The following is a 13,411-nucleotide window of genomic DNA, read 5'->3' as shown; positions in this document are numbered from 1 at the left end:
AAAGGAAATGTCGGGGAATCACCATTAACACCATTATCAAGCAGCGCAAACAAAAGACGAGAGGGGGAGAAAGGGTGACGGCGGTCGATTGGGCCGATTATAGTCAGACTGAGTAAGAGATATATGCCTAAAATCATATTTACAAAATGTTTCAAATGGAAAAAAAAACAGAGATGATTTCAACCGAATATTTAGACAAAGTCATGCAAGGGGAACTTTCTCTGGACTCCATGGGCTAAGAAAATAAACGTTGAAATTTCAAATTCGGTCAGAACGGCTGCTCAGACTTCCTAGTGTTAAGTGTTTCAACTACTCCTTGTATTCCCACTGAAATCCCCTCAAGGATGGGGACTAGGTGGGGGACTAGGTTGGTGGAGGGTGTGTAGAGCCCAGGATCACATTAGATGATTGACACAGGGGTGAAAAATGGGTTACAACATCGTGGGATAAAAAATATATAAAAAAAAAAGAAGAAATCCCCTCAAGGAATGGTGGTCCCTGTACCCCACTTTGAGAACCAGTGCTTACGTACAACATTCAACCAATGTCTTTTTTGGGTGGGTGGATTTTGGATGGATGGATGGACGGATGGATGGATGGATGGACAGATGGATGGATGGACGGATGGATGGGTGGATGGATAGATGGATGGATGGATGGATGGATGGATGGATGGATGGATGGATGGATGGATGGATGGATGGACGGGTGGATGGATAGATGGATAGATGGATGGATGGATGGATGGATGGATGGATGGATGGATAGATGGATGGATGGATGGATGGATGGATGGATGGATGGATGGATGGATGGATGGATGGATGGATGGATGGATGGATGGATGGATGGGTGGATGGATAGATGGATGGATGGATGTTTATTTACCCTGTCCGGGCGAAGTTGGCCCAGTGTTTCATAAACTTCTTGCTCATGGTCACTTCCTCCTGCGTGTATGCCAGGGTTCGATTCAGTGGCATTCCGAATACAAACTCGATCTCATAGCCATGCATAACACCCATCCACTCTGGCCAGGGGTTGGTGGATGAGCGGTGGTCAAACAGGAAGAGGCGGGGTTTCCCTCCATGTTCTGCATACCTGGGAGAGGAAGTGACCATATTGTATTACTTGAGTATAAAGAAGACAACTGCACTGCAGGCATACTTGTTTACTTTTTGTTCTAAAATCAACAGAGTTGTCTGGGTCAATTACCTGCGAGTGAACTCTAATACAGGACAAACAAAGGCCTGGTCTCCAACCAGGTGACCCAACGAATCTCGACGTTTTGTGCTATTATTCTCATCTGCCCAATCTGTGTAAAGGAAAACAGCTGACTCCCTCGTGACGTTACTGGTTCCTGGCATTGCAAGGTTCACCCCCTCCAGGAAGTCCTTCCTACTGATCAGACTCTGACTCGTGAGGTTATATCCTGGTGATCCATAAATTAGGAAGTACGTTCCTTCATCTTTGTTGACGCCAAGCAGTACATCGGTCTTCAGGAAGTTGCCAGTGCGAAGAAGCACCTTTATGAGTGATGAGAAAATAAGTTGTTATTAACTTTTACAGTTTTTTCTCAACCTCAATGTGTGCACATTTCAAAATGTGCACATATGTATGCACACAACATGAATACCAGACGACTCGCCCCAATTCCATAGCCACACTTTGGGGCGAGATATCCACGCTTTCGGGGCCAGTTATCCATGGCTTTGGGGCGAGTTATCTTCACTTTTTGAAATTCCAGGGCGACCGTCCTTCTCTTTTTGTAGGGGGCGAGTTGGAAAAGGGGCGACCGTACCTGTTACCCACAACATTCACTAGTAGCCTACATTTCAACATGTGACAACACCAACATCAACTTCCTAATGCGCCCATGCAGAAACTGCACCCGCACACCTACTTCTGGTTCATCTAGTAGGAAGTTGTTGTCTACAGTTGGCACGAAGGGCAGGGCCAGGAGTGCAGGTTTAGGATAAGCATAATATTGCTTCTCAACGATGATCTGCGGGTCTATCTTCTGCATACACGCCTCCAGATCAGCTGCAGGGGAGAGTGGGCAGCCTAGCAGCTGGCCAAGCCTCACAGACCTGAAAAAAAACAGACAGAAATGGACAGAAAGGAGTGAGAGTAGTGCAGAGGGGAGAGGGAGAGAAGGAGGAAGGAAAGATGTGAGGGATTGTGGAAGGGTGAGAGACAGATGAAAGGTGAGGAAGCGAGAGAGAGAGAGAGAGAGAGAGAGAGAGAGAGAGAGAGAGAGAGAGAGAGAGAGAGAGAGAGAGAGAGAGAAGATGGGAATGGAGGTGGAAACAGGGAGAGGGCTGAAGATGAATGAGAGCAGTATGAGCCATGGTGAACATAATTGAGTTTGCATGCATTTGAGCAGCGTTTGAGACGTGTGTGTCACTACTTCTGAATAATAATGATGAACTGGGAGAGCCACGGTTGAAGAGTGAAAGAGAGGGTAGATATTTATTCTGTCTGAGTGCCCTTCTCTTAATGAGCATGGATGTTTTGTTCATCTTTGTTTTCTACCCGGTGCACTCTATGAATCACTAATTCTAATTATGAGTGTATTCGTATTGGTCAAAATAACAAAGTGAGCGAGTCATACTTCAACGAGTGAGTGTGTGAGTGAGTGAGTGAGTGAGTGAGTGAGTGAGTGAGTGAGTGAGTGAGTGAGTGAGTGAGTGAGTGAGTGAGTGAGTGACAGACAGACAGACAGACAGACAGACAGACAGACAGACAGACAGACAGACAGACAGACAGACAGACAGACAGACAGACAGACAGACAGACAGACAGACAGACAGACAGACAGACAGACAGACACTATAGGAATGAATTAATGAATGAACAGCTGATTGAACTGATGAATAGTGAAAACATAGTCATGTAGGCCACTGTACCTCTCCCTAGCCTCAATCTGACTGATAAAGGCCCAGGGTGCAGTAGGAGAAGCACTTTGCATCACTGCTCTTTGAAAGAGTCCATGGCTGCCTGGGGAAAGAAGGTGGTAGCCAACAGACGCTGCCCCAGCACTCTCCCCAAACAAGGTCACCTGGATATAACAGGCCACCTTATACTTTTGCTTGGTTTTTCACACATGATTTTGATGATGATGACAAGTTACTTATATTGTTGATGTAAGCTGTAAGGTGTTACAATAGTTAATTGTATTTTTTGGTAAATGGCATGCTAGGCTTAAAATATTTAAAATCTGCATTAATAAACATAATCTACGTAATGAATAAAAAGCTGTACCTTAGAGGGGTGACCTCCAAAAGCATCAATATTGTCTGTTACCCAGCGGAGGGCCAGTTGCTGGTCTAGTAGCCCTGCATTTCCATGAATAGACTTGCTCTCAGGAAGTGACAGGAAACCCAGTGCTCCGATTCTGTCACAGAAAAAAAGAAACGGTGGTTATGTGCATAATATAGTGTTCGGATTTCGGGAGATTAACCGAGTATCCGACGGACTCAGCAACCGGCAAGACTTTAACTAAGATTCAACACGCATAGACTGAACTAAAATGTTCCAATAATCGCTTTTCTTTACAAACGCATGCTTTTTATAAGGTTTTATTCACTCATTATTACACATAAACACTCATACATACACACTGTTTGTTTCCCCCTCCCGCTGACACAGGTGGATACAGTACCCCGGATCTTTGCCTAATAGCCTGTTCCTATCCTATCTGTCGCTGGGAGTTCAGCTCTCATTGAAACATTCTAAGCTGGCCCAGACCGGCCACTTGAGAGCCATTCTTCGCTCTCTCGATCTGGTACAACTTAGCTGTTGGTATTAGATTAGTTCAACACTACCACCTTTGCATCACCTATGCTCATGTTTACCTATGTTTTCTCTATGGTATTAAATCTGATTTGGGAGACAAAACAAGAGGCACAATACATACTCTGTTACAATCTAAACACATTACAACACAACATGTTATTTTAAATGCACATTTATAATATGTATATTCACCATTGGCCTCTCGCCTGTTGCTCTCATGATCTTCTCCTCGAATCTAACCCACTACTGGTTTACACACATGGATACAGAAGGCCCTGACTGAGGACCCACCTCCCTGGCAAAGTTGTCAGCCAATCGAAAGCCCAGACTGCTCCTTCTTTGCCTGGGAGTGGTGGTTGTAAGCCCATGCCTGTCAACTAGCTTCCACCACACTTCCTGTGGTGTAAAGCTAGCTGCTACTTCAGACTAGCTTATACTGGTCGACCCTTAGATATTATAATAAAGGTGTTCGGTAACCCAATATCTAAGTATGGACTTTAGAACACACATTGACCCACATTACAGGAATTGAAATGGTACTTCATCCATTGCTCCCCTGCTATCAACATGTGTGTACTCAGTGGGTCAGCCCCCCTTCCTCTGTAGGCATCGTAAAACACCCCACACTCTACAGGAAGGTAGCCTACAACCCAACCCCACTGGAGTTGCATGCAGCTTATTTATTGCCCCACGGAATGTGGACAGTTCTTCTCTCTCCCTGATGAGAGCACATGTCCAGATCACCTAATACATCCCCAATCTTGATCATAATCTCGTCCATTCATAATTGGACAGTACATATAGTATGTCAGTCAGTTTGGACACAACTATATTCATTGAAGGATTTTTCTTTTACTCTTTTCAACATAGTGGAAATGAGTGAGGACAGTTTTTAATTATTAAACCATATTTTATATTTGAAATTACCTTGACTGCAGCTTTGCACACTAACGAAACGTAGCTTGCGGAGTTAGTTCAGTCAGGTATCCTCAAGGACTGAATGCAAGACCCACAGGCTTTTGGTGCATGGTTAGTTGTAGACTGATTCTACTGCTGTAGTGTAGCCTATTGCAAAGTTATTAAGCTATAATTGCTTTAAGGGTAAGACTGAGTTAAATTCAATTTAACATGTTGCTGCTCACACTTGGACCGACCCCTGCAACCCAGGCCACATTGTCTGCAGGACGGAGATCAAGGTAGACACCGTTGGAAGGCTCAACACAAGCCGATGCCCCTAGAGACCAAGCAGGGTCTCTGTTAATCGAGTACCATGGTTTTGGGAGGCATTTAAAAACGGTTTTAAGTTGAATGCTATGGTCCGTCAGAATACATTTGCTCAGGAGTAATGAATGTAAAGTTTTGTAAATGTAAACGTATCATAAAGGGAGTCTTGGATTCTGATTCTCACCATGGAGTAACCTCGTGTCTCAGAGGACAGTAAAACGGGCAGTGTCGGTAGGCCAATCACAGGCAGGCGGGCGTTACCATGCCTCAGCCATGCCTATGCTCGGACGCAAACGAGATTCACACTTGTCAACCCATGGTTGAGCTGTTGTGCAGCTGGAACATTCAACAACCCAGACTTAAAAGACAACATAGCAATGCAAATCAAAAGACATAAAAACAAATACTTTAAAACATCATCATAGTTTATATATATACACTGTATTAAGTATAGACGCAGCCACGCAGGGGCGCACGCACGCAAGCACACACACACACACACGTGCGTTACAGGAGGTCAGAAAATGCCATGTAGGTGAGCGGTAGTATTGTGAAGTACCGTGTTTGACCAGGAGCCAATGAATGTCTTCTTTTCTCTGGAATGGCTAAGGTGGGCAGCAGAGTTTTGAACATATTGGAGTTTATTGAGGACTTTAGTGGTGATACTACTGTATGTGGGTGAGGATGTTGTTGCAGTAGATTGGATATAATAAATGTGTGAATGAGTAGTGAGAGAGACAGTGAGGGCCGGAGGCAGGCAATATTCCATAGATGGAAAAAGGCAAGCTTTTGTGCTCTGGAGTATGTGTGGGATGAATGAGAGGGCGAGGTGAGGGCAAGGTTGCATACGCGGGTGGAGGAGGTGAAAAGCACTCGATATTGAGTGAGAAATCACAGGTTGAGCAGGTGAGGGAGTTGGGCTGATTCATTTCATTTGAATTTGAGAAAGTTATTTTGCCTCCATGCATTTACACCTGTGAAGCAGATGGCGAGGGTGGAATGGTTGGATTTAGTGGTGGTCTTGGTGGAGAGGAAGAGTTGTGTCTCATCGGGCATAGCAGTGAAACCGGAGGCCATGGTAGCAGCGGATAGGGCAGTACCAGTTATGCCAAGGGTCTGTGATGAGGATCAGAAAGGATGAAGTGGTTGATTGTGTCAAAGGATGGAGAGGAAATTGTACAGATGATGCGCACGCGTTCGCGCACACCCACGCACGCACGCACACACGCACAGTCACATATTGCTTTATTGCGACCAAAGGTCGCAGTTAACTATGGAATTGTGCATTTCCTGTCAGTGCGTCAGGTCTCGTGACATCTTGTGACAATTGTGACTTCATCAGTGATGGAGATGTGGAGACCCTGATGTCATAGAAAATGCGACCTGCTGTCGCAGTTAAGCCCATATATGGAGATCCCTGATGTTCAATATTGGCCAGCAACTCTACATTTGACCTCAAACCTCAAACCCTTGGATCTCCATATATGGATTATGTCAGAACCTGTTCTGACATTTCATATGTTGATCCTTCCCCATCCATCCCAAGGAAGCTCTTAGAAGGAAGTGAAGTGGTCACGTGACTGGGCTGCGCCATGACACTTTCATGGACACTTTCACGGGAGCCAAACTACACCCGGAAGTTCGGCAGAATGCACTGGAGCCAATGAGAGCTCAGTGACCAGCTCATGAACAAACATTATTTATGAATGACTGAGACCTTTTGTAAAGTGATCGCTTCTGGAAAATAAAATAATATATATAACACGTTATTTTAGGCTGTCTTATTTTTTGATGTGCATACTACTTAATGTGATTTATTTTTTCAAAGAGCAGAGAGCAGCCCAGGCAGAAAACTTACTATGTGCTCTTCTATAAATACCTCAATAAAAATAAATAGTTATTAAGTCGAAAAACAACCACTCTGAAAAAACGTGTGATATCACTTATGTCTTCTTTCATATTCCTGAACCAATTATATGACAAAGCTCGCAATCGTTCATGTATAATGTTTGTTATGAGCTGGTCCAGCCGGCTCCATTCACTGCCATGTATTCATTGCACTACCGGTGTGAGTTTGGCTCCCATGAAAGTGTCCATGAAAGTGTCATGGCGCAGCCCAGTCACGTGACCACTTCACTTCCTTCTAAGAGCTTCCTTGATCCATCCTTCCTCTTCGATGTCTCCCTTTTGACTTATACCTGTCCATTAAAATGTCAAACTCAAGCCTGCCCCAAAGTTATTAGTGCAGCCGTGCCCGGCAGCCGGCGAAAACTAGAGTTCTCAACAGGCCCGAAAATGTAAGCCCGGCCCTGCCTAGGCCCTCATCAAACCCTGTACACTCAAGAGAATGTCACTGCTACCACCCTTAGATCTCCATATGCTGATATGGAGCTGACCTGTTCTGACATTCCATTATGTTGATCTGACCTCATCAACCCTGTGCACTCAAGACATGCTCCTTATATGGCCAGTACAGAATTCATTCCATGTTGATCTGACCCCCCATGCCAAAGCGCCAGCGCTCGCCCAGCAGTCTGCCGTCAACGAAGCGGATGCGTGCACACAACCTCGCCCTTAGAGTGAGGTCGCTTCTCGCCCTCAGGCGTCTTAATTCTACTACTGATGATACTAACTACGGTATGGAAGCATGGTGAATGAAGGTTTCTGTTGATGCTGGTAAAGCAAACTGAAAAACCTGCTGTCGATTGTACCCTGCTATTGAGCCTAATACTGTACATGCAGCAGACCAATATGAACTAGTACACAGGTCATCTGACACTGCTATACCAATCACAGTTCACCTCACCCTGCTAAGCTCACATTAGCACATCATTGCCGGTGCTGCCTTGTTCACAAACACCACATAACTTGCTGTCAATCATTACAAATTGCACATGGAAGCCACACCATTACAGACATGATGGTGACAGCAGTACGTTTTGGGCAGTGGGTACAGGGTATGAAGCCAGGGGGACAGGGAAGATGCTTAGGTCTTTGGTGATGAGAGGAAAGAATGTCGGTAGACATGCCATAAGTCATTATTATAAGTCATTGGTTTTAAGCGAGTCCTCTGTGAAAGCATGGGGTATGACACGCGACTGAGGTACTTCATTCGCATCATCAAGGACACCCCAATCACGTCCTCTTCAAAGGTTGGATTGGATAACAGAGACCCACATGACACCAACAAGTAGGAAGTGGAGTTGGAACTAGTACGTAAATAGAGAAGCATGTGAAATAATTGCGGCTCTAGTCAGCCATTCGCTCGCGTGCATATATGCGTGTGTGTGTGTGTGTGTGTGTGTGTGTGTGTGTGTGTGTGTGTGTGTGTGTGTGTGTGTGTGTGTGTGTGTGTGTGTGTGTGTGTTGCGCGCGAGCGCACGCAACACACTCGCTTCCCTCTGGAAATGACAGATGAAAAAGGCCTGCCTGTTCCAGATGTTTGTTCTCTTGAACAGTGTCCCGACGGGGTGCATACTTATTTTAGACTAGTCATTGGTTAGACATGGGTTAAGGTTAGGTTTAGGTGTGCTGCCCCATGGGATGTTAGGGTTTGAGATAGATTGTAGTTGTAGGACTAATGACTGGTCTAACCAATGACTAGTCCATAAACCAAAAACTGTCTAAAAGTACTGCACCCGTCCCGACTCCCGAGCCATTAGAAAATACCACCGGGCTACAAGCTCACAATGCGTCACATCCACAACGCGTTGCAAACTAACTTAATTAGCCTAGCTACAATAAAAAGTATTTAAAAAATGTTGAGCCCTGATAAGGCATATTTGGTCTATTATTGCATTTTGCCATAGTGACAGCCTACATGTGTGACTGAGTTTGTTTATTTATTTATGTATTTGTTCAATCATGTGGGGGGTATCTTGAACACAAGTTTTATTAATGAAAAAAAGTTGAATGAGTATGTAAGATTTGTTATGTCTAGTTTATGATTTTCTCTTGATCTCCGTATATGTATGTATGTCTTTTGAACATAAATAAATGTTTTAGTATAACAGCGATGTCATCTGATGCTTATGTTCTACATCCACATCATCAAGCAAGTATAGGAGTGACCACATGACCACATTACTGTCCAAGCCCTAGGGGTTACTGTCCCTTGGTATGTTTCTTGGGGATGATCACACCACAGAGGATGTTGTGTGCCTTTATGATTACCACATGTTGTGATGAAGGGTGATTTTACTACTGACCATAATATGAACATACAGCTTCGTTGTTAAGAGTTGTGTAAATGGCATGCATAGATAATCAGTTAAATGTAAATGGCATGCATAGATAATTAGTGAAATGTATATTCCCTGTCTAAGAAATGTTTGTTTGGAGAAGCTTGAATCTACAAAGGACTCTTGACTCCTTGACTAGTTTTTGCAGGACCTGCAGGACCCTTTTTACTGTATATGGAGAGGAAGAGATAGAGAGCATACACTATACTGTACTTTGATTAAGTAGCCTTACCTGTAATTCATCGACACCACAATCACGCCTTCTGACTGGCTAAGGAAGCGACCGTCATATACATCCAGAGAGGCAGTTCCTGCGATGAACCCGCCTCCATAGATCCAGACCAGTACAGGAGCCAGTGGGGAGCCCATGGTGTGGTTGACCATTGGTGACCAGACATTGAGGTAGAGACAGTCCTCACTCAGGGGGGTGTTGGGGTTCCACATTTCTGCCCCACTGAACCCTGGGAAGAATAAACAAATGAACAAGCTATCGCAATACTTTGTATCGCAAGACTTTGTCCATCGTTTCCTGTCTGGCAACGAAATATCGCGACACCTCCAAAACAGAAACGATACCTGCCGCTGTTTGTTTAGATGAAAATGAAGTGAACTGCTTATTTAGCAGAAAATTATGGAATAAATAAATAAATAAATAAATAAATAAATAAATAAATAAATAAATAAATAAATAAATAAATAAATAAATAATAATAATAATAATAATAATAATAATAATAACAACAAAAAAAGCAATCCATTGAACTATGTAGAGCTACGTGTATTGAAAAATAATACTTGTCATGCTTCAGAGACGAGACGACGGTTAACTCGGACTCAATAGAATTCTAAAAGGAGAGATCTATTAATATATCTTTTTTTTTAAATGGCCCGAGCCGGGCCATAATCAGCTGTTGGTGTCCTCTAGTGTGTGTGTGTGCGTGCGTGCGTGTGTGTGTGTGTGTGTGTGTGTGTGTGTGTGTGTGTGTGTGTGTGTGTGTGTGTGTTGTGCGTGCGTGCGTGCGTGCGTGCGTGCGTGCGTGCGTGCGTGCGTGCGTGCGTGCGTGCGTGCGTGCGTGCGTGCGTGCGTGCTTGCTTGCGTGCGACGTGCGTGCGTGCGTGCGTGCGTGCATCCTTTATTTCAGTATCAGACACATATTTCAGCATCGGACACATACTTCTTTTGCTAGTGTATCTAGCCCATCGTGTATTTATGTTCACATGCACTATATACTGAATGTGTGTTTCTTGTCCTGTACCAGGAAAATACGTATCCGGGAGCTGGTAACAGGTATTTGGGAACTTCGTGGCATCTCTGATCCCCTCCCACCCTCCTGCTGGTTCAGGAGCGCGGAATCTCAGTTCACCCACTGGGGCTTTTCCGTAGGGAATTCCCAGGAATGCCCTGACAGCGCCTCGTCCTGCTCCCGGCGTGGATACCAGTTTACCTCTGACCCTTCCGTTGGGCGTGTTGACCACGAGGTCATTCTGAGCAGCCACCAAAGAGCCGAGGAAGAGGAGCAACTGGATGTATACCACAACGGCCATGAGTGATGATTGGAGCCTGCTGAGAGTACAGACGAGAGTCTTGTTTATACGAGTAGCCGATCTACACGCGCACAACGCTATGTGACATGCTGTGCTCCAAAATGTTCATTTTTCAGGAAAAAATGGACCGGTTGGTGTCTGGTCATTATTATTATGAAATTATAGTCAATGAACCATTGGTTGAGAAACAAGTATGCACATGCGATGCATAGCAAGTGTTACAAAAGCACTAATCTATTTTAGCCCATATCCCCACGACCCCACCCAACACAACAGTGGTCCCCAGGTTGATTCTAAGTCAGGGTGGTCCCTCGTTCACAATCAGTTGAAACCCCCTGGTTTAAGTGGTTATAAGCATATGGGACTGACAAAAAAAAGCAGATGTAGACGGGAGGCTTCCAGATATATTTAGAGAACAGTTGCATTGTGGTAAACATGGTGTAACACTATACTGTATACACAGCTGACGCAAGCCAGTACAACAAGGAACAGTTGCATCATGACAGTATATCATTCCTCATTCCAACTTGAAGTTGCATGTGATATATAATAACGCATTTTATTTACATATATTTACGCACAAAAGTGTAACTGAACAATATTTACGCACAAAAGTCTAACTGAATAATACAAAAATATTTACCATGTTCTTAAAACTTATAATTACTATATATATAGGCATATTATTATTTAGTTATACCCCATGCAGACATGTTGTTTATTCTATATGCACCTGGCAGGAGGCCTGCCGCCTGGCCATAACACTGAAATAGCACATGGCTACTGTATATGCAACAAGAGTTCACATAGGCTACCTCGGTTCAATCACATGAGCACAAAGTTCAACATCCTTGTTTACAAGAATGGACTGTTCGTATGGTTGGCGGTTGCGGCCGTCCTCTCGGTAAACTTTTTACTTTCTGAAGCTTCTTATTGTAATCCTCACTTTGTTGGGAACATATTAAGGCCATGCGCAGCTATAAAAACATATCTGCCTGATTAAATAGAGCTCATCCACACTCCATAATTTAAAACAAACGACGTGCAAGCGTCCATGCAGCTTAACGCTCCACTGGCACACGTTACAGGATTAAGACGCACTTGGAGAGTTTTGTAACCAACAGAGCGCGCCGCGCGCATGCAGAGTTGCACAGAGCAATACAGCCTGTAATAAATTAACAATAATTTTAAGATTAAGTTTGGAAGCAATAATGAAAGGAAACTCAATTGCCCCTTACCTTCTCTGTCACGTTGTGTGCGGAGTATGCGGGAGCACAACATTTAACAGAGTGGCACTTATAGTGACGATATGACAGTGCAGGCAGCAGTTAGAGTGTCTCCTCCTCGATGCCTACTCCCATATAAGACAATGAGACTGTAGATCGGCTATTTTCGGCGAGCGACACCAAGTACGACGGAGTATACCGGTAGATTTCAAAATGCATATGGAGACACCGGACAGTGGACACGTACATCTAGGAGGTATCCGGATATCTGGGTGACAGGTGCATGTGGTCAACTACAGGACGTCACGTAGGCTAATGCCTGTTGAATGTTGTGTCGATAGTTAGCGATATAGCCTTTGCATGTTAATAATAATAATATGCCTAATTATAATAGGCCTATAATAATAATAATAATAATAATAATAATAATAATAATGGATTGCATTTTTATAGCGCTTTCCTATGCCCTATAGGAACAATTAAGGTTTCTTCGACTATGCATGCACCTCCTGGTATACCAAGGTTATAATAGTTAACTAAAACTAACTAAAAAACGAAAACTAAACTGAAACTGTATTGTGTGTTCACAAAACTAACTGAAATTATAGACATTTATATGCCTTTCGGTCATTTATAATATACTCCAGTCTCCAACAAACAACATCTGCACCAACAAAGTGTAGACAATAGACATGCCAAGTTAATCCTGCACCGTTTTCCAATTTGGGATTTAAATCATATTTGAGTGTTACGAAGCAACCAGAAAAATATGATGAAATATGGCTCTTAGGCCTTTAGGCTGTGGTACAAACCAGAAACTCCAGTTTGTGAGCAGTGGCTGAGCATTGTGGAGGAGATATTTGTAATGGAGAAACTAACTCATACTACAAGAGGAGTTATTCACTGAAAAATGGGAGAAATGGATTGAATATAGAAATCAACAGGACGACACTGATGATAACAGTGCACTCATTAATGGACTGCATGTATACGTTGCTTATTAATAATGTATTACGAACCCTTACACTGTGACTGAACTTTTGTTTACCTGCAAAAAAAAGTTCGCGTCTCCGTCACCATTAAAATCGCCCCGGTTCGTTTTTTGACGCACGCGACGGAGACGCAACGCGCCCGGTGGGCGAGACCAAGCGGCCGGTGGAGCCCTGGCGTAAGATGGTCTCCTGTTTGCTCCTGCACAAACAAATTAATTACAAACATCTATGCTTCATATAAGTGGCCAGATATGCACTGTTAATGCATTAACATAAAGTTATTCAGTAACACTCGTTTTTGTATTTCATGATATGACATTTATTATTTCATTGTTCAAAAAACGGTTAATAATAATAATAATAATAATAATAATAAAACTTTATTTGT

At 43.6% G+C, this 13,411-nt stretch overlaps 1 protein-coding gene across 3 annotated transcripts in view; it reads right to left on the bottom strand.

The window, feature by feature from the left end:
- Positions 1–12,157, bottom strand: part of LOC310864300 (acetylcholinesterase-like) — a 16,421-nt gene extending 4,264 nt beyond the window's left edge. The window contains exons 1-8 of one of the 3 annotated variants that reach the window (XM_083772937.1): positions 12,044–12,157; positions 10,517–10,821; positions 9,493–9,721; positions 3,262–3,394; positions 2,907–3,058; positions 1,901–2,087; positions 1,213–1,523; positions 889–1,098 (exon numbers count right to left, since the gene is read on the bottom strand). In XM_083772937.1, the coding sequence (XP_083629063.1) occupies positions 889–1,098; positions 1,213–1,523; positions 1,901–2,087; positions 2,907–3,058; positions 3,262–3,394; positions 9,493–9,721; positions 10,517–10,805 (1,511 nt within the window). In that variant the 5' untranslated portion in view covers positions 10,806–10,821; positions 12,044–12,157. Of the gene's footprint in view, positions 1–888; positions 1,099–1,212; positions 1,524–1,900; positions 2,088–2,906; positions 3,059–3,261; positions 3,395–9,492; positions 9,722–10,516; positions 10,825–12,043 lie in introns of all 3 variants that reach the window. The other 2 variants (XM_083772936.1, XM_083772938.1) reach the window with 2 other exon arrangements.
- Positions 12,158–13,411: the final 1,254 nt, after the last annotated feature.

This window comes from Protomyctophum parallelum (assembly GCF_964188405.1).
Source record: "Protomyctophum parallelum genome assembly, chromosome: 9".
Lineage (NCBI taxonomy): Eukaryota > Metazoa > Chordata > Actinopteri > Myctophiformes > Myctophidae > Protomyctophum > Protomyctophum parallelum.
This window is presented reverse-complemented; position numbering and strand designations above follow the sequence as displayed.